Source organism: Rhinatrema bivittatum, chromosome 17 (assembly GCF_901001135.1).
Source record: "Rhinatrema bivittatum chromosome 17, aRhiBiv1.1, whole genome shotgun sequence".
NCBI classification, from domain to species: domain Eukaryota; kingdom Metazoa; phylum Chordata; class Amphibia; order Gymnophiona; family Rhinatrematidae; genus Rhinatrema; species Rhinatrema bivittatum.
In genome coordinates this window covers 19,187,434-19,207,244 of record NC_042631.1, presented here as the reverse complement: position 1 = coordinate 19,207,244, position 19,811 = coordinate 19,187,434, and the positions used below count along the sequence as shown (strand labels likewise).

Here is a 19,811-nt window from a genome sequence, read left to right as displayed (position 1 = left end):
CGGTTTCCAATCTGATTCATGTTTTGGTAATTGAAACTATGACTATGGCAGCAGTTAAGGATTACAGGGCCCGTCCGTTCTGCCCAAACTACTGCTGGTTGCACACCATAGATTCCAGTTGGTCTTGTGCTTTCCTCCAGTTAATGGCTCGATGCCTCCTGTTTTTATCCCACCTACAGTACCTGAATGCAATCTGCTCTGAAGTGCTGGAAAACCAGAATATGAATATAAATAAATAAAATCTCTTAAACTCTGCTAGTGCTATTGTCCCCACCACTTTTTCTGGAAGGCCATCACATTCGTCCACCCTCTCCATGAAGTAATATTTTCTTAAATAGTTGTCTCCTTACAGTTGCCTTTCTTACGTCTGCTGCACAGTACCTTGACGCATTATTTGTGCTAAAATATAGTTATATGAATCAAACATGCATAATGAATTACAGTAATCCAATAATTTTTATTTATTTATTTATTTATTTAGATTTTTTTTATATACCGGCATTCGAGACAGCAGTCACATCGTGCTGGTTCACATAAAACAGGGGTGCAAAGTAAACATAACAATAACAATGGTGCTGAAAAGGCAGTTACATATAACAGGGTGATAAGAACTTGGCTTAGAGGAAGAGAAAGGACAGGTTATTAATTTACACAAGTAAACGATAGGAGATAATAATAATAATAAAAGATAATAATAATAATGGCAGAAGATACATTGTTCTCTAACACAGCAAAATCTCAGAGCTCTTAAAATCTGCATTTTGGACACAGAGCCTTAATTTTGAGATAGGTACGAAAAGCATCCAGTATCTTTGTAGTAGAAGTCTTTATAACGCAGACTGCAACATGCCAGGATGTGAGAGGGCTGGTTTGGTTTGTTTTGCTGATGGTCTAGGAGTCTCCTGTGGCATCATATTAAATTATATAGGCAGCCTGTCACTTATTCTGAGAGCTGCAATGTGAATAGAGCTTTCCGTTTAGGGAGCAGGCGGCAGGGACGATTCCGTTTAACAGAGCAGGAATGAAAAGGTGGGATTCAGATACCACCAGGGATGGTCATCTCCAGGCAGAGAAGATGAAGGTGGCTTGGCTCAGCTCGTGAACCATGGGATGTGGAGCGCTGTGTCCCAACGGTAAGAGATCCCTGGTCTCTGAGTAGCTCCGTTTCCGTAAGGTAATGTGATCACTCTCATAGACCAATATCACAGCAGCTGCTGTTCAGTTTTCTATTTTCTAGTATTTTCAGTTTGAAGAATAATCGTGGTCCATGTTCTTTACCAAAAATAATGTTGTTTGTGAGGATATTGCACTGGTAAATGAAAGGCTCTGATAGGCCAGTCAGAAGTATTGTTGAGCGAAGGATTTTAAATAACTACAAATGCACTGATGCAGAATTTAAAGCCTCAGTCTGCTTGTTCACAAAAGAAGTATGCTTAGGAGTATGGAGGGAGAAAGCTTTTTCTACTACAGTTGTACTTTTTATATTTGTTAAACGCCTCTCATTACGGTTAGGCTGGAGGACTTTGCAGATTTGACTGTATTGTGATGATTTTATGCATCTTTTATTTGTAATCTGCCTAGTACAATGGATAAAGTGAAATATATATTAAAAAAAAAAAAAGTAAATTACTATTCTATAAGGACTCTAGAGATAAAAAAAAAAAAAAAGTATTTGATCAGTGGTTTGTTTTCATTTCAGAAAGCTTCCTCGAGTTGTGCAACTATACTAGAGTATGTCTAAGCAGTGGTTCTCAACCCAGTCAGTTGAGTTTTCAGGATTTCCACAATAAATATGCATGAGGTAGATTTACATGCACTGCCTCCATTGTGTGCAAATCTACCTCACGCATATTCATTGTGGAGAGCCTGAAAACCCAGCTGGCTAGGTGTGTCCAGCGGCATACATCTCTACTTGTTTTTCAAGGGGCACCTCAGTCATAAGATAGAAAATCAAGTGTCATGAGTTTTTAGTCCTAATAATATCCTAAAATTTGGTGCACCCTATGCATGAGGTTATCTATTGCTTTTCTTTTCATAGCATTAGAAAACAGCCCTTCCTCCATTATGAAATTACTAATCTCAGAACAGGCCTGATGTACAAAGCATTTTCCCCATAAACAGTGCACAAAATGGAAAAAAAACAACCCTTTAGTGCATCTGGCCTAATGTCTGGTGCTTACAAAACAGTTATTGTGAGGTCTGGCTACGTCAATGGTTATTTCTATGGGTGCGTACAATGGCTCTCTGTCTTTGGAACTCAAACTAGACAATTTGCTTTAAGGGTAAGAAATTCAGCAAATGTCTCTTCTGGCTTTCCTGTTTCAAGACCTTGAATTTCCTGCACATGCTGGATATCGTGTTTGGGGAAACTGTTCTGATGCATCTACATATGAACATAATAATGAGACACTCAGTGTTGATGGGCTGAAGTATTATTATTTCAGGGAAGGGTTTAGTAAAGGGAAAAAACTGAGCATGAAGATCAGACTACTTAAGTTTGAACAGAAGGAGATCTGATCCTGGCTTTTGAAAGGCCTTTGGCAGATCAGAAATTGAACAGTTTTATTTCAACCGTCCCTTCTATTTGAAATAATTAATTGTTTGGGACCCAGTCTCCTTGAATACTGTGTAAAACTGGCAAGTTTTGGTCAACACGCTGAGTGGCTGGAGGGCCAGCTCAAGTACTGTGCATTGCCATGCAGAAGATCCACTGTTTGATTCCCAGGGTGGGCCTTGCATTCCGTAGGATCAGCCGGGGCTGGGAGTGCAGTAGAGGTGGCTTTTAACCCCCCCCCCCATCCACCCACCCAAGAGAAAGGGAGTCCTAGTCATTGCTTACGGGTGACAGCTGGTGGCCAGATGCAGGGCCCACGATGATGGATTCCGGAATGAGCCCTGGTACATGGTCCCTGGTCCAGAAACATGACTGCAATGATCAGACTAGGTTTGGGGGGGTGGGGTTATAAAACAGAGGAAAAATCCCAGGGTAGTTGTAAATGAAGACTCATGGCATCAGACTCCCAGCCTGATTTCGAGCTGGGACTACAAAGGAGCAGGAAGTAACTGCCAAGCCAAAAAAAAAAAAAAAATAACTTGAGTGGCTAGTAGTAGACCCTTGAAGGTAGCCAGGTCTGAAATGTGCATGGCTTTGTGGTTCACTGGCCAGACTCAGGAGCTGTTTTGTTTTTTTTTGCACTCTGAATTCCCCATCAGTATAGCTGCCTTTAGGTTTGCATTCTGACGCCAAACGTAGCTTGCATCTTTTTTAAATGGTATCGGCACATTAGTGTATTGCCATAAGACAGTAAAAATCTACCGTGTCTGATATATTGTCTGCAGAATTGAGTTTTTCTTTTTGTTGTTGGAAGCAATGGTTGCTGTAATGGGTGGTGAGCAGAAATACTGCTTTCAAGTAGCGTCTTGCAGAAAGACATACTGTCCTTCAGCTGCCAGCGCCTTTTGTCTGGGTTTGTTCCTGATGTTCTCGGAGGTTTTAGGCATCCATCAAGCTAAAAAAAAAACCCCACTATAAGCACTGTAGAAACATTCTGTTTCTTTTACTCTGGCCTTTGTTATTTTCTTATTTGCTTTCCACCTTTGATGATTCAGGGAAAAGGTCTTTTTCTTTTTTATTTAAAGAGCTCACTGTACTAGAAAAGGAATTTATTTATTTTTAGGGGCCTTTGTTTTTATTTTATTTTTCTTGGGGAATTTCAATAAAAATAAAAATGGGAAACGACTTTGTTGTAACAAGAGAAAATCAGTGGAAAAGTAACTTATCCACTGATGGGTTTTTTGGGGTTTTTTTTGTTATAACATTGAAATTTCCAGGGAAAATAAAATAAACCTGAAATCAAATCAAATGTCCCTACTTATTTTTCATTTTTCATTTTAGCTCAATCTCTGTTCATGCTTAGGAGCCAAAGACCAGTCCGAGCAAACTCCTGCACGCCCATCCCTAACATGCTTGAAAAAATTGGCAGAAACATAACTTCCTTGTATGGTGCATAGTTAAACGAAATGGTTTGAGGTAATAGGTGTGGGGATTTTGCAGCATCTTTGCAGAAGATAATTCAGCTTGGTGTAACTTTTTAGATTTTGAATTTTTGGAGTGATGTTCTTTCTTATGTATTGTATTAAATTTCCCTGACTAATCCCTTTGCAAATGTTCTGAAGTTATCAGTTTGTGGTAAATAAGAATAAGTTGTGGGACATCTTATGCAGCTTCCTGATTGCTGTATAAAAATATAATTTTGTGACATGGCAGCGTGACGTGAGGCTGGCTCATGGCGAAAGGCATAAGATCCAGATGTTCACTTGCCTTACTTAATTTTTTTTTCTACCTCCTTTGATGCAGAGTTTGTGCAGCTGCACTATTTCTGGAGACAGCTGTGATACCTGCGATTGGGTCAGCACTAAAAATATTGCTGTACGTGAGCTTTGGCGACCCGCTCTATGTCCCGCTACCGGAAGGCTATGAATTCTGCCTCCGCGGCATCCCCAGTCCAGGCTGACCCAGGGAGCAGAAAACCTAAGCTAAGAATGAACCTGGGCACATGTCTTTATCATGAATAGACTATATTTTAGGCTCACAAGAAATGTTTCCCAGAATGGTATCTGCAAAGATAGGTACTATGAGTGTCTCCAGTCATGCTCCCATTTGGGTAGACTTCAGAACAGCGGGAAAAGAAAGGGGTAACTCTATCTGGAGATTCCTCACACATCTTAGAGAAGGTAAGGAGTTTCATTCGTTTCTGCAAAATAAATGGAAAGAATTCGCTGCAAACAATGTCCAGCATGCTACCTCTCCAGGTCTGTACTAGTAAAGAAAACTAGTAAAGCGATGATGAGGGGAGAGAGGATTTCCTATTTAATTAGTAGAAACACTTGCTTGAACAAAATGATATTACAGCTAGAGGAGAAACTTGGGGTAGCTAAAGATAAAGTGGTAGATTTTAAAAGCTTTGCGTGCGCAAAAATGGCCACATACGCATGTAAGTGGGCCGCGTGGAAGCGACGCAAATTTAAATAGCTGGGAAGGGGTGTACATCAATGAATGCTTGCCCAGAAAAAGTGGGCAGAAAAGGGATAGGGCATGGGTGAGAGAGAGGAGAGAGTGAGAGAGAGTGCCTCTTTATAAGGCTCAGCCTGATACTCTGTATATGAAATCAATTTTACAATGGATATCTCTGAATGTGTATGTAACACCCCCCAAACCCCAACCCACCTCCTGAAAACTCACCCCTTATCAAAGTGCTCCCTTGCAATAGTCCATATATAGAGTATCAGACTGAGCTTTATAAAAAGTCTCTCTCTCTCTCTCTCTCTCTCTCTCTCAATATGTATGAAGAGTATTTTAGAACCTATGTGCATACTTTATGAAATTGCGTGTATCTTTGTGCACATTTATGGGCACACGTGCGGCCATTTTAAAATTGACCCAAAAATGTTATGTCAATTGACTAAGTCTACTAAAGATGAATATCACAAGGTTTTAGAGAGTCTGAATGTATGCCTATGCCAAAGAGTGCAAAAGATGTTACAGCACAGTGAACATAATTTTGTTTCGATATGGTAACAAGGCTGGAAAACTCTTAGCCAGTGTTGGAAAGGTGTGGAAAGGGCAAAATTATATAGAGAAACTTAGAACTAACCATGGTTCATTGGCCACTAAAAGTGAGGATATCTATGAAACCCTCAGAAAATGTAATGAGTCTTTATATTCTGAGGATAGAGTAGGAGGATATGTGGAGGATGAGAGATTCTTCCAGAACATCCACATCCCAAAAATCATGAAACAGTAACTGTTTTGGGTTTTTTTTAAACAGACCAATACAGGCCTTCGAAATTCTGAATATGATAAACTTGAGTAAACCGGGCAAAGCCCCGGATCCAGACAGGTTCTCTTATGATTACTATAAGATTCTGAAGGAACAAATAGTAGGCCCCAAGAGCAAGTTTTATGAAGATGTCTTAGCACGGGATGCTTTTCCAAAGGAGTTTAATATGGCTTAATATCACCATTTTAGCTAAGCCAGTGAAAAATCCAGAATTGCCATCATATTACTGTGATTAAAGATTTACGCAAAAATATTAGCAGACAGACTGAGTCTTGTGATTCCGTCAGTTATCTCAAATAATCAAGTGGGATTTGTTAAGGGGAGGACAGCTGGCACTCATATCATTATTTATTTATTTTATTTATTTATAGATTTTTCTATACTGGGGTACGTAAATAAAATCACCTTGGTTTACATTCAAACAGTAATTCAGCATTGTGCTTTACAGTATAACATAGTAACTGAACGAATACAATACAATATATAACTTTGTATTAAGCTGACTATGGCTATGGCCATCTGGCTTAACATTCCAGCTATGGCCATTGGATTTGATTCTGAAAAGGCCTTTGATTGGGTTTCATGGCAATACATGTTTCCAGTGCTCCATAGGTTTGGTTTCTAAAGGGATATAATTAAAAATATTTCACTTTTATATAAAAATCCGGTGTCTCATATATTAGCTAATGGGGGCAGATCCCTAAATTTCAGGATATGTAGAGGAGTACAGCAGGGATGTCCTCTTTCACCCTTGTTATACATATTATCTATAGATCCTTTGCTAAGATCAATCAATAACAAAATTAACATAAGGGGCAAATCTTTTAAAGCTGCAACCTTAACAGACGATCTCTTAATTTTTCTTTCAAATCCAATGAATTCTCTTTTTAAAGTGTTAGAATACCAAACACTTTTTGGGACATTTGCAGGGCTGAAGACTAATCAGGATAAAATGGAGGCTTTAGGGGTATCTGGTAATCTGAAGGAACAATGGGGAAATAATTTCCCATTGAGATGGGTAGAAGAAGAAATGAAGTTATTTAGGTATTAAAATTCCTACAGATATTATTTGATTTGCAGAGTGAATATTCTACCTCTAATGCAGAATATGGCTAAAGCTTTAAAAAAACTGGGCCATGATGCCTCTCTCCCTTATTGGCAAAATTCAATTATTAAAAATGATAGAGATTCCCAAGTGGCTTTCTCTGATGCAAATGTTATCTATTTGGCTCTCACAAAATGATCTAAATTAGATAAACCGTCACTTTAGACTTTTTCTTTGGAATGGGGAAAAAGGCAAGACTAGCATTACATATTTTAATGACGTCAACACTTCAAAGTGGATTGAACTATCCAAATCTGATGCGTTATAATCCGGCGTGCACAATGAGACATATATTGCAGATTGGCTCACAAAGTCCTCCAATTATTCCCCTCTGGAACATTTACAGAGCTGGTTTGGGACATGGTCGCTTCCATCTCTACTGCAGATGGAGGTGAGAGAGGTCCAGAAGGAAGGCTTGATCACTACTATGTAAGCTCACATGGCAAAGAGGGAGAATTTCAGCCTTTCTATCTATTTGTGAAAACCCTCAATTTTCCCCCATAATTTTTAAAGAATGGAAAAACAGAGGTCTCATGTATATTCAACAACTTTTTATTGAAAATTCAAACATCGGGGATTACAACACCAATTTCACTTACCATACAGGGACTTCTATGCATATTTACAACTGAGTCATTACGTTATAGAACTTATTAAGAAAAATCCAGATTTAGAATCCAGTGGTAAAATGAAGGAGATCCTCTTAGGGGAAAAGAAAGGAAAACCGTCTTGTGCTAAGTTTTCAAGGGCTCTTATTATTCTTGAAACTCAGGAGGAATACTCAGAAATAAACCTTTGTTGGTCTAGATGGGCAGAGTTCCAGTTGACACACACAGATCTTCATTATTGCTTTAAGTGTATTCGGGAAATTGCAGAAAATGTGGAGTTAAGAGAAACACAGTATATAAATGTTTATGGCAAATTTACCTGTTGCAAGAGAGAGCATATAATGCCCCTCAGCCAGTGGTGCAGAGGTTAGCGTTTTTGTCCATGGGTTCTGGAGCTGTCCCAAAATTTCTCAGATGTGAATGGTGGCCATAGCAAATTTGTGTTCCAGTCTTCTAAGGGTTTCTTTGACAGGAAATCCACAAGTTTGGCTCTTCGATATGTATGACAATGATGAATCTACAGGGAGCAGTAAGCAACAATTGTTTGTAGACAAGGCAGGGTTAATTGTGAAAGGGAAAAAAAAACAATTTTGGCTAACTGGATAGATAAAGAGGCTTCAAAAATAACTCATTGGGAAAATAGAATGGTATGTCTCTTAACTTTTGAATATTTAACTGCAAAATCATTAAAAGCTGCCAAACAGGATGCCGTGATGGAAGTATGGAAAGCTTTTATAGATTAGTAAAAAAAACCTGTTACATTGAACCTATAGTTCGTTTGTACTCTCTAATTCCCCTAAACTGCTCTAGAAGATGGTAATATTAACTTTTTTATGGTATTCAGTTTGATATTTGGTGTATGGCATAAGGGCAGGAGGTGGGGTGGGAAGGAGGGAACTAGAAGCAATGAGCATTTGGATTCAGATTCTTCATCTATTTTTTGTACATACTGTGGAGATATTGAGCAAGTGTTAAGATGTGTTTAGTGATTGTTTTTGTTTTATAACTCGTTGCTTCGAAAATTCATAATTTTACAAAAAGATAAAAGAAATGAATCCATGGGAGAGGGGAAGGTTTGTGCTTGTGCGCTACCAGTCCCTAGCGTCAAATCCAGAAACGGTCAAGAATTTTCATAATGGACAGATATGTATTATTTCTGCTTTCTGAGCATTAGCCTGGTTTATTCTGTTACTGCTGCTGTTAAGCCGAAGAGATGAGGACCAGACGAATACAAATGGGCAAAATATTGCATAGGTACCCCTGAAGCGTCTCAGGCATTCAGCGCAGAGGAATCTTTACGTCATCGCCTTCCATGCCAGAGGCTCCTTTGTACCTCACAAATAAATGGATCCCCTCTGAGCAGGGTACAATAATGTAGCAACAGTGCGGCGAGTCCCTGGGTTGCAGTGCCGTTTGCAGATTTACTTCTGGAAGTGTTTGGCTTGGAATCAGGAGTTAATGGAATGAAAATGATGTTCCTGTACCAGAGCCATTTCCTGAAAAACATTTTGATTTGCAAACATATCATTCTCTACCGGTCTTCTGTCACTGATTATCTCTTTGAAGATAAATAGGAGAAGAGCAGCTAATGGTTGTACAGCAAAGAAACAGAAGAAATGCTTTTAAATTACAAAATTGTTTGCTGCAAATATTCATGTTCAAAAATGTTCATTTCCAGCTTAGAAATCTGCTAACATTAGTTATTGACAATTATTTTTATACTGCCCTATCCACTGGTCTAGATGATTTACAAGCAGGGCATACATAATTAAACTAGTTTCATATTACAGAAAAACAATTATCCTGACAGAATACAAAAAATAAAATAATGCACTTAAAATAATAAAATTATATCCAACAGAAACAACACCACCGTACAGAATCTTTTCCCCCCAAAACCTATTCGCCACAAATCACACCACTCTTTGTTGTGATTTCAGATGTATTTTCCATCACAGGATCAATGGTGCAAAACTAAAAAAAAATTAAAACTACTCAGATTTCAGGTGATGCTTGACTGCTGAAGGTAAAAAAAAATATATATTAATAATAATCCATGACTTTAGCAGGGATGACAGTAGAAGCCAAATGGAAAAATGCATTGATCCTGACTTCCAGTGACTGCTTTTGTTCAGATGTGGAACCTTCTCTCTTTGGAGAACCTAATTCTGGAGAAGTGAGGAAATGGCCCCTAAATACCATGAGACTTGGCTGCCAATATTCCTACGTTTTATTAACGATCTGCCATGCCTACCAACTTAGTTAATTTCGATACATAATCATTCCTACTATATAAAATGGTGAATTGTTAAAAGCCTGATGCGTGCATTATTAGGGGATGTGCGCATATGTCGGGGGCTTGCACGCACCGAGCAGATTTTAAAAGCTGCCCGGATTCGCACGCGTACAGCTCGGACGTTTTCAAAGCAGGGTATGGTTTGGGCAGAGCATGGGCATTTAGGGGCATGAAGCCCCCTGCTGAGTAACTTTACTTCTGCTATGGATGCCAGGTAAGTTATAAAATAAAGATAAATAGGCAGATCGGTGGGGTTTTAAGGGTCGGGGATAACTGGAGGGAGTGAACTTAAACTGGGTGGGGGTTGGAAGTTGGAAAACCTATCTCTAAACTGGGGACAAACTGGTAAAAACTGGAAATGGCGTTGGTGCACGCTCTTTTTAAAATCCCCCAATGTACGCGGTAGAAGTGGCCTTTGCGTGCACTTGTGCAAGGTCATTTAAAATTTGGCGCACACATGCGCATGGCCAGGATATTTAGAAATGTGTGCATGTATGCACACAAGTTATAAAATAGTTGCCTCCCTGGGTGCAGGCCGACAAATGTGCGCACGTGTGTGCTCGCGTGCCGGTTTGAAAGTTACCATCTAATTCCTTTGGGGGGGGTACAGTAAGTTTGAAAAGGATTTCCGTGCACAAGCCTCCAGTTTGCGCAGGGATGCTGTGCAGGAAAAGTACACCTGTACCTCAATTAAATGCGTACTTGTCCGTGCACTCACAGTAGGCTTTTCATGGGGCAGAGTTAGGGCAGAGAAGCATTTGCACGCATACCTTTGATTTTTCTGCACGTGCAGAAAGTTGCAGCTGCTCAGGAGCCAGTTTACCTTCTTTCACGTATGTCCACGGGCAATACCAGCAAAAGCCATGAATCTTCAAAGCTCTCATACACAAAACAAAGCTCCTTAATCAAACATTGCCCGCTTTTAAGGAGGACAGCGGGTAAACCAAAGGATTTCTTACTCCATGTGGAGGACCAGCAAAAGGACCATGAGTCAGGACTCAGTTATGAGCAAAATACACGAGACAGGATGTTCAGGTTAACTGCATGCAGAGGACTAGGAAGCAGAAGATAATTGTGCAGACTTTTTTGATGGTTCCAAAAGAGTTAGCTCGTGTTGTAGCATCCATCCATTTGCTTTACTGTTGGCTGTGAGTTTGATGAGTGTTGTGTTACAATAAAAGAGGAAATGGGACCTCATTCTTGGAGGACAGTGAGATGGGAGATAGCACCCAAGGTTCTCATAGACATGTTTGACTGGAGCACTGGAAGTGACTGAAAGAACATGCGGCACCTGAGCCTCATGAAAACAAATGGGGAGGAGGCCCAGGTGCCTCCATTCCCTGACAAGTATATTGTTAGGGTACTAAAGGGAGAATTGCCTGGGTCCTGTGGCAGGAGTGTTATATTTCCTTGGCCTTTTTCCTTAATCAGCTTTTCAGATTGAAGAACACGGATTTGCACCTTAAAAGGAATTCCAAGCAAAGGGCTCTTGGAAGAAGCAACCACAGAGCAACTTTTTAGTCACAAACCTTTCCTAACCTACTGCTTCCAAAGTTGGAAGAGAAGGAGATGAGGTCAGAGGCCACATCTGCCAAGAACTTTGCTCTCATACCCGTAACTTGTACAGAAGGGAAGCGGCCCGCTGTTGCCACCCTGTATATTCTCATTTCACTTGATAATGGCCCTAAACTCGTACACCAAATATGCGGCCGATTGCAATATGAGGACAATAGTCTCAGGGTTTCTCTTCAGGGTCATATCCTCTATTTTCTTGATGGCTCAGGACCACTACAGGAGTAGTGGTCCTGAGCCATTGCAGCAAGAGAGGAATCCACTTTGTGGGACCTGGCCTAGTAGGTAAACTGTTCAGTTTGGGCAAAGTTTTCAACACTACGTCCTTCTTATCTGGATAATCCCAGATAGTCTCCGGCGTACCGGTAATACCTTTTGGAGGCTCATTAAGAAGGGTTGGGGCTGTTCAGTTATGATTTTTTTTTTTTTTAATTGTAAATCATTTGATTATTGCTTCAGAAAGACAATTAAGTTTTAATAAACTAAACTAAACATAAGGAGGTCAATATTAAAAACTAACCATGTAAGTAACTTAGTTGGATATAACTTACCTGGCTAAGTTACAAAGATATATTCAGCAGCAAGTCTACATTGCTCAGTATCAGGTGAATTTTCAAAGGAGTTACATGCGTTAATGTAACATACTATCTTAGCAATTTTCAATGTAACGTGCGCATATGCGAGTAAATCCTATGGACAATTCAATGGCATGCATTGTAGCAATTTTCAAAAGCCCACTTACATGGGTAAAGTGCATTTACATGTGTAAAACCAGTTTTAAGGATGTAAATGCTTTTGAAAATCAGGCCTTATATGTATATATCTCCGCACGTATCCATATAAACTATAACCAGCTAAGTTTAGACCTGCTGAATGGCATGTCTAACTAAACTGCATAACTTATGCAGCTAAGACTGAATATTGGTAGTCAGCCGCATAACTTATACGGTTAACTCGCTCCACCCCAATCCACCCACTACATGCCCACAAGTTATGCAGATAACTTTTTAGCCACATAAGTGACAAGTGACTTATACGGCTAAGCGGCGGCCGCTGAACGTAGGCGCCTATTCAGCAGCTACTATTTAGCCGCATAAGTGCTGAATGTGCTTTGAATATTGACCTCAAGAAGGCTGTAGAACCACCCCCACCCCCCCCCCCCCCGCCTCACGGTCCATTTGCCAAGATCGCAGACACTAGGGAAGCCTATTTGTGAGACTCCTTTCTTTCACTGGAGCACCTGTGGTTTGAGCAGGACTGAAGGCTGTGCTGCTCCCAAGCATCTGAGACTGCCTTTGCAACAGCATTTTTATTTTTGGAAAGATTTTTCCCCTTTCCCCATGGAGCCCAGAAGCTATATTCCATGTGATCTGCTGCTGCTGCTTCTGCAATCCTTCCTTGCCCAAGAGTAGCAGGAAACTTGATAGGAAGGATCATTACATAATAAGGATCTGGGACAGGAAGTACTGTGATACAACTTCCTGTTTGAAGCTAGGGTCCATTACATTCCCCAAGCATTACTGCCTACAGGTCATGACTGTTGGGCTGTATAATAAAATAAAGAATAAAGCATGTTAACATTTTAGTTGAATAAAAATATAAAAATACTTTTGCTTGTAGTGGGAATATTTTAAAGCACTCATCATAATTAGTATCTCAGTACTTACACATGATAATCCTAATGGCTTGTTTTGCCTACAGTGCCCAGAAGTGCTTGTTAACAAAAAAAAAAAAAAAAAAATCCAAGTGGGCTCTGTCCTGTTAGTATCCAGGTGCTAAAAAACAGCTTGTGGTGCACAGAGGTAAAAATCTCTAGAATAAGTGGTGAAATGAAATGTGACCAAGTTGTCCCCTCTTTTCTAGTATCTGAACTGCAGGAAGAAGGGATAAATGCTATCAATTTGCCTCTCAGTCCAATTCCCTTTGAACTGGACCCTGAAGATACTATGCTAGGTAAGGCAAAAATCATTTCATAGCTTATGCTGAAACTAAAATATTAAATGGTCATAAGGATAATAATGTTTTCCTTACATCTTAGAGGAGAATGAAGTCCGAACAATGGTTGATCCAAATTCAAGAAATGACCCCAAATTACAAGAACTAATGAAGGTAAGGTAGACCATCATATTTCTTGTGAACCAAATTTATTTTTTTTATGCTTTCAAGTTTCCTATCATTTTCCCATTTCTTCTGAAAAATATGTGCACATATCTTGGACACACAATGGATGGAAAGAGGGGATGAATATGCCCAAGTTTGGATCTTGTGAGGAAGAGTGCCAATCGTCAAGGCTTTGCCTTTGGCTCCAATCTATTTGTGCATCTTTCATGTACATTAATAATTCAATCATCTTGAAAAGAGGATACAAAATCCTCTGTCTAAAAGTGAGAGCACATCCCACATTCATTCACTTGCCTTATTTTTGGATCAGAAAGAGCTCGGCATGCTGGCTGCAAATTCTGAAAAGGCTTCCTTAGGAAACGTGAATGTCAACGGAAAACCAGTTCATAGGTGGATGTGATTGTCCATGAGGGAGGGTAGGAGTAAGGTTGGAAAGTACATCTCTTTTTTTTAAGTAGCTGGGATGCAGACCTGGGGATTTTTTTTTTTGTATTTTATAGATGTCTGAATTTTGAATTTATATGAAAGATATGCCTAAAGCTTGACACCAGTTTTCAACCCAAAACTTAGATGACTGAAAGTAAGCACCTAATTTAGGGCCTGATTCACTAAGGCATTTCTCCCATTCTGTTTCTATGGGAAAATGTATTGATGAATCAGACCCTTGGGTTCCTAAATGGGAAGGGCTTAGCTCTTTTTGGCCTCTAAGCGTCTAACTTATGAGTGTATGAGTGCAGTGTTTTATTGTGCAGAGATCCGAAATGCTCTTGAATCGCATTATCTATTCAAGAACAGCACAATTGTGTAGGTATTACATGAGAAATTTAAAGGGTATTTTTCAAAAGCATTTCCACCCATAAAACATTGTTTTGCACATAGTAATGGACTTTTACTAGATTGTCTGCATGATGTGCGCGAGCACTGAGCGGAGGTGGACTTGAGGAAGCTTTTGGATTTAAGTACTTTTAGTTTTCCAAAAAAAATTGAGTACGTTTTCCCCCAGAACTTTCCTCACACATTATAGCAGGGGTAATTGTGTGCAGGGTAAATTTGGCAGGATAATTTTCAATGCAGATTTATGAGCCCAAGTCCATTGGCTCAGCTCTTGTATCTGATGCCATTTTTTGTCACGACCCTCACAGACCCTGCACAACGAGAATGGCCTAATAATTTTCCTGTCTTCTGTTATCACACCCGTATTTATACGCTAGTATAATAAATTAAATTTGGATTCTTGACCATGGGAGAATCTACTAAAAATGACGTAAACCTTTCATTCAGTTTGGTATGTTTCAGTTTGGGGGCAGATATTGCTTGTATTTGCTGTAAATCTTTTCAGAAATGATGCCAGCCTACAAACTGCAATTATTTCACCTGATCTAAAGATATATCTTGTAGACAAGTTTCAGTGGGTTTTTTTTTTAAGTTTAGGTTTCTTCAAGGGTTTGCTTTTCAATCTAAATGTATTCATGGTTTTCAACTTGCAAATTTATGAATGTCTAATGCCTCTGACCTTGTATTTCTAAACAGGTGTTAATTGACTGGATTAATGATGTGCTAGTAGGAGAAAGAATCATCGTGAAGGACTTGGCTGAGGATATGTATGATGGGCAAGTGCTACAGAAGCTCTTTGGTAAGAGCAAAACACATGTGCTGACTTGCGTCACTTCATCTAGAAGATTAGAGCTTAGACAGAGAAATGTTATAAAAGCATTAGATATCTATCTTAAGAAACCAGATGTCTAGATTTACTGTGTTCCATAAATGATAACAGGCACATTGACATGTACCACAGTAGAGTGATTACCTGCTCTGGCTGATATCCTGCTTGCCAACCTTTGCCCAAATGAAAACAGCTCCAGTTAATCTGAAAACAACCAGAATGTCCACTATATAAGGATTTGTTCAGTCTTGCCCAATACTGGCCTAGCTCTCATAAGCTAATAATTTGAAAGCATGCAAAACAACTAGAATCCAGCAGCCCCATTGTTGATCGTTAGTGTGCAGTGTGGAATTTCATTGATATTCCCCAACAAAGACCTCAGTGAGCATCCCGCAAGAGCTCTGTACGGTTTCACCTAAGAAAGATTTGATGCTCCATAAATCACTTTTCAGCTTCGGCTGAACATTGTGCACATCTTCGCCATAAGTATGAATTCAAGGTGTGATTGTGGTCACTAAAACCAGACAATGGATCACATTGCAAAAATCTGTAGGTGGACTAAACTTTTTATAAATTGTGCTACTACTGAAGCTACCCCAGTGGATTACAGATCTGACTTGAGCATCTGATTTGCGCATACTTGCCATACACCAGAAGATGGTATTATGTGATAATATATCGTATGGAACTGAAGCTCTTAATGATGTCCAGATGAGAGCCAACATGACCTGAAAGGTGAACATTTTGATTGATGAGTAGAATGCATATTCTGTAAGATAGAAACAATGTTCTGATCCCAGCTCCAACTTTTGACTGCAATTGTACATTGCTGAATGCAGAAGCATTACAAATAGAAATTGAACTACAAAATAAATTAGAAATAATTTTTTTTTTACCCCATAAATGACATGAGCAAAAGCAAAATTCTAAATATTCGCTTGCTGGCAGCCATGGAATTTGTAAGCAATACCCAATAGACTAAAGTACTTACAAGTTTTCTGTTTGGCTTGATGCCCAGCTCTTACTGTTTAGTAAGACAATAATATCTGCTAACCAGTAGATTTCACCAGTGAATTGCAGACACAACGTAAACCAAGAAAATACATTGTGGTATGTCAAACTATGTCATGACGTTACTAACCATTGGCTTAGTAGCCACTTTCTTAGTGACTGCTGCTTTTAGCGTTTCCAGTCATTTTCAGTTCACCATGAGGTTATTAATTTTCGGCTTAGAAACCCCCTTCTTAACAGCCACTGCAGTAATGTCTCTGGTAAATTTCTGCACAGTACATGAAACTATTCTAGAAGTGCTTCATAAGTGACTCTGATGAGGCTTGTGGAATATTTATTTTATTTATTTATTTTTAATTTTTCTATACCAAAGTTCCTGTACGAATACAGATCACTCCGGTTTACATGATAACCACAAAATTCGCTAGAGAGCGTTACAAATAGCAGATAACATATAACATATAAACAGAGAGCAGCATAACTAAGGAGGCATCCAAATATGAACAGACTTTTTAAACTAATATATAAAGCAGAATATATCTTAATATAAACATGATAAATAGTAAACTTAATATGTAGTAAGCAGAATATGGCTATAGACCAGTGTTGAGACCATAACCTGAATGAGGGAACCTCCCAGAGGTTTCATGAAATATGCAACATTTATTTTGCAAAGATTAGCACATCATTGGTGGTATTCTGGGCAGAGCTATGTGAATTTCTTCAAAACAGGATCATCAAACAATTCTATGAACGTGGAAAGGTTTTGAAGATTTGTTGACTTGTTTATTGAACTTTTCAGAGATTAAAATCTGAAGCGGATCCAAGTGGCCAAACTGGATTTCAGTAGATCTGCTTTGAACTGGCCTACTTTGTCCTCCCCACTGCCCACCAAGTAACTTTTGTGTTTGGTGTTCTATCCATATATTTATTTAAGGTTTTTTATATACCGGCAATCATGAGAACATATCTTGCTGGTTTACATGAAACGGGAGTGCATTAAATACATCAAACTAGAACTGTGGTGACCGAAGGAAACAGTTACAATTAACAAGGGACGCAGAACTTGGAGAAGAAGGAAGAGATAGAAAAGAATAAATGGTTAGACAATATACAAATTAAATTAAATACTATGTACAAATGGCATGGTTAATGGCTGAATGTTTTGAGGAGTCCTTGGATTGTGTCCTTGGATTGTGTCATTAGATTGTGTCTGGGAACATTTCAGGAGCACATAAGGACTGAGAGGTGGGGTAGGCCACACATATCTGCAGGCCATGGATGTATACATATGTCCCGGAAAGTAGGCTCCTTTAGTTTTTGGGTGGAACTTTTTGTGGATTTTCTGTTTCGCTTCAGATTCTCTTTGACTTGCCCCCTGATTTGAATTCAGAATTTGGATTTTAGGTTGAATTACTTTCCAAATGCCAGCTCAAGGCATGTTACAAATTCAGGTGCAGATGTTAGGTTCCTGACAAGAGGGCTTACAATCTAACCCCTAGATTAATCATTCTGCTATATTTATAACAGAATGATATTATTTATAGCAGAATGATGTGTCGTGAAAAAAAAAAGGGAAGGGGAGCAATAGTGGGCAGCCAGTGCATCGTGATGGTGCAGTTTCACCCTCTGCGGTGCGGCCGCACCACACACTAGTGCCACAGGAAAAGGTGTAGTTATTTCCCGCAGTGCTGCTGGCGATAATATGAAAAATATTATCGCCCACAGCAATGCCGGGAGATAACGCCACCCAAACCCCACCCACGCTTCTCCCCTTCCCCTAATTAGAATAATACCGCCGTGATACAGGCACATCGCAAGAATGACCCTGTTGGTATCTGAGACCATGAAAGATGATGTGACTTGCCCAAGGTCACAAGAAGCATCAGTGGGAGAAACACGATTTGAACCCTGGCTTCTCTGGGTCTCAGCCCTCTGATAACAAATAGGATTGCTAGTCAATCTAGATCTGGCATTTCTGTCTGACTCAAATAATCCTAAAATCTGCCTGAGTTGATTTACAGTGAATGGTTGCACCTCTCTTGTTTTGGGGACATGTTTCTAGTAAGGTTCCTCCTAAAAGGAGTTCATAACCTCTACAGAGTTCCTTTCTTAGGAGTTTCAAAGGGGTTTCACATGTAAAAATAGCATGTACACGCATAAAAAGCATGCATGCGCACATGCTATTTTATAAATGTCGAGAATACACACGTACATTTTACTGGGGGTAGAGAAATGGGTGGTCTAGGGTCGTGCGGTAGTTGCTGTTTTGTAAGAGAAATACTCATACACATTACCGAACTTGTTTGCACACTTTTATATCTGCTAATTGATTGGCTCAAGGTGAAATGCTAGAGGGTTTAGGTGAACTGAAGAAGGACTGGGCAAACTGGTGGAGTTTTCAGTGAACTGGTGATTCCAAGTACCCATGCATACTTTAAAATACACCCATATGTATTACGATTCTTTTGTGCTTAAAATATACGCCCATATGTTTATAAAATAGGTAGAGAAAGTATGCATCTTCTTTCATTAGAAATATTTTTGCATACTGAAACATACATGAGGGATTTCAGAGCAGAAATACACAGTATTTAAAAATTAGGCAGCTCCTGCCATACAGTTTATAAAATAGTAGCATTAATCTTTGTGAGGTCAATATACAAATTGCATTCAGCGCTATTTAGCCGGATAAGTCTAACTTAATAAGTCTAACTTAATATGCTTCTACATTCAGCGGCCACCACACTTAGTCACTTATAAGGCTACAAAGTTAGCTGCATAAGTTGTGGGTGTGCAGTGAGCAAATCTGGGCGGAGCGAGTTAGCTGTATAAGTTATGCATCTAACTGATGATATTCAGTGGTAGCCGCATACGTTAAGCGGATAAGTTAGACATGCCGTAGAGCAGGTCTAACTTAGCCAGTTGTACAGTTAAATGCTGATATCTATGGATATATATTACAAACCTGGACCATTGTAACTCCTTACTTTTTGGTTTCCCAGCAAGTCACTTAAAACACCTACAACTACTTCAGAATGCCGCAGCAAGACTCTTAATAGGTTCTAAGAAATATGATCACATAACACCCTCTCTGATGGTGCTGCACTGGTTACCAATACAATCCAGAATCTACTATAAACAGCCCGATACTGTAAAACCGCGGGAGAGCGGACGAACGCCCGCTCTCCCGGCGCACGCACCGGCCCTTCGCCGGTGCGAGCTATCCAGTATGCTCCAGCATGCAAATTAGGCGACGCGGTGCAAACGAGGGAAAGGAGGCGCTAGGGACACTAGCGCGTCCCTAGCGCCTCCTTTTGGCCTGGAGCGGCGGCTGTCAGCGGGTTTGACAGCCGACGCTCAATTTTGCCGGCGTCGGTTCTCGAGCCCGCTGACAGCCACGGGCTTGGAAACCGGACGCCGGCAAAATTGAGCGTCCGGTTTTCGGCCCGACAGCCGCGGGCCAAATTCAAATTATTATTTTTTTTTTTTTTTTTTACTTTTGGGGACCTCCGACTTAATATCGCTATGATATTAAGTCGGAGGGTGCACAGAAAAGCAGTTTTTACTGCTTTTCTGTGCACTTTCCTGGCGC

The 19,811-nt window shown here is 39.8% G+C and overlaps 1 protein-coding gene across 1 annotated transcript in view; it reads left to right on the top strand.

The window, feature by feature from the left end:
• PARVA (parvin alpha) overlaps positions 1-19,811 on the top strand; it is an 89,848-nt gene that overhangs the window by 42,586 nt on the left and 27,451 nt on the right. Inside the window, exons 2-4 of the mRNA XM_029582358.1 lie at positions 13,285-13,374; positions 13,460-13,530; positions 15,073-15,175. Coding sequence (XP_029438218.1) covers positions 13,285-13,374; positions 13,460-13,530; positions 15,073-15,175 — 264 coding nt within the window. The remainder of the gene's footprint in view (positions 1-13,284; positions 13,375-13,459; positions 13,531-15,072; positions 15,176-19,811) is intronic.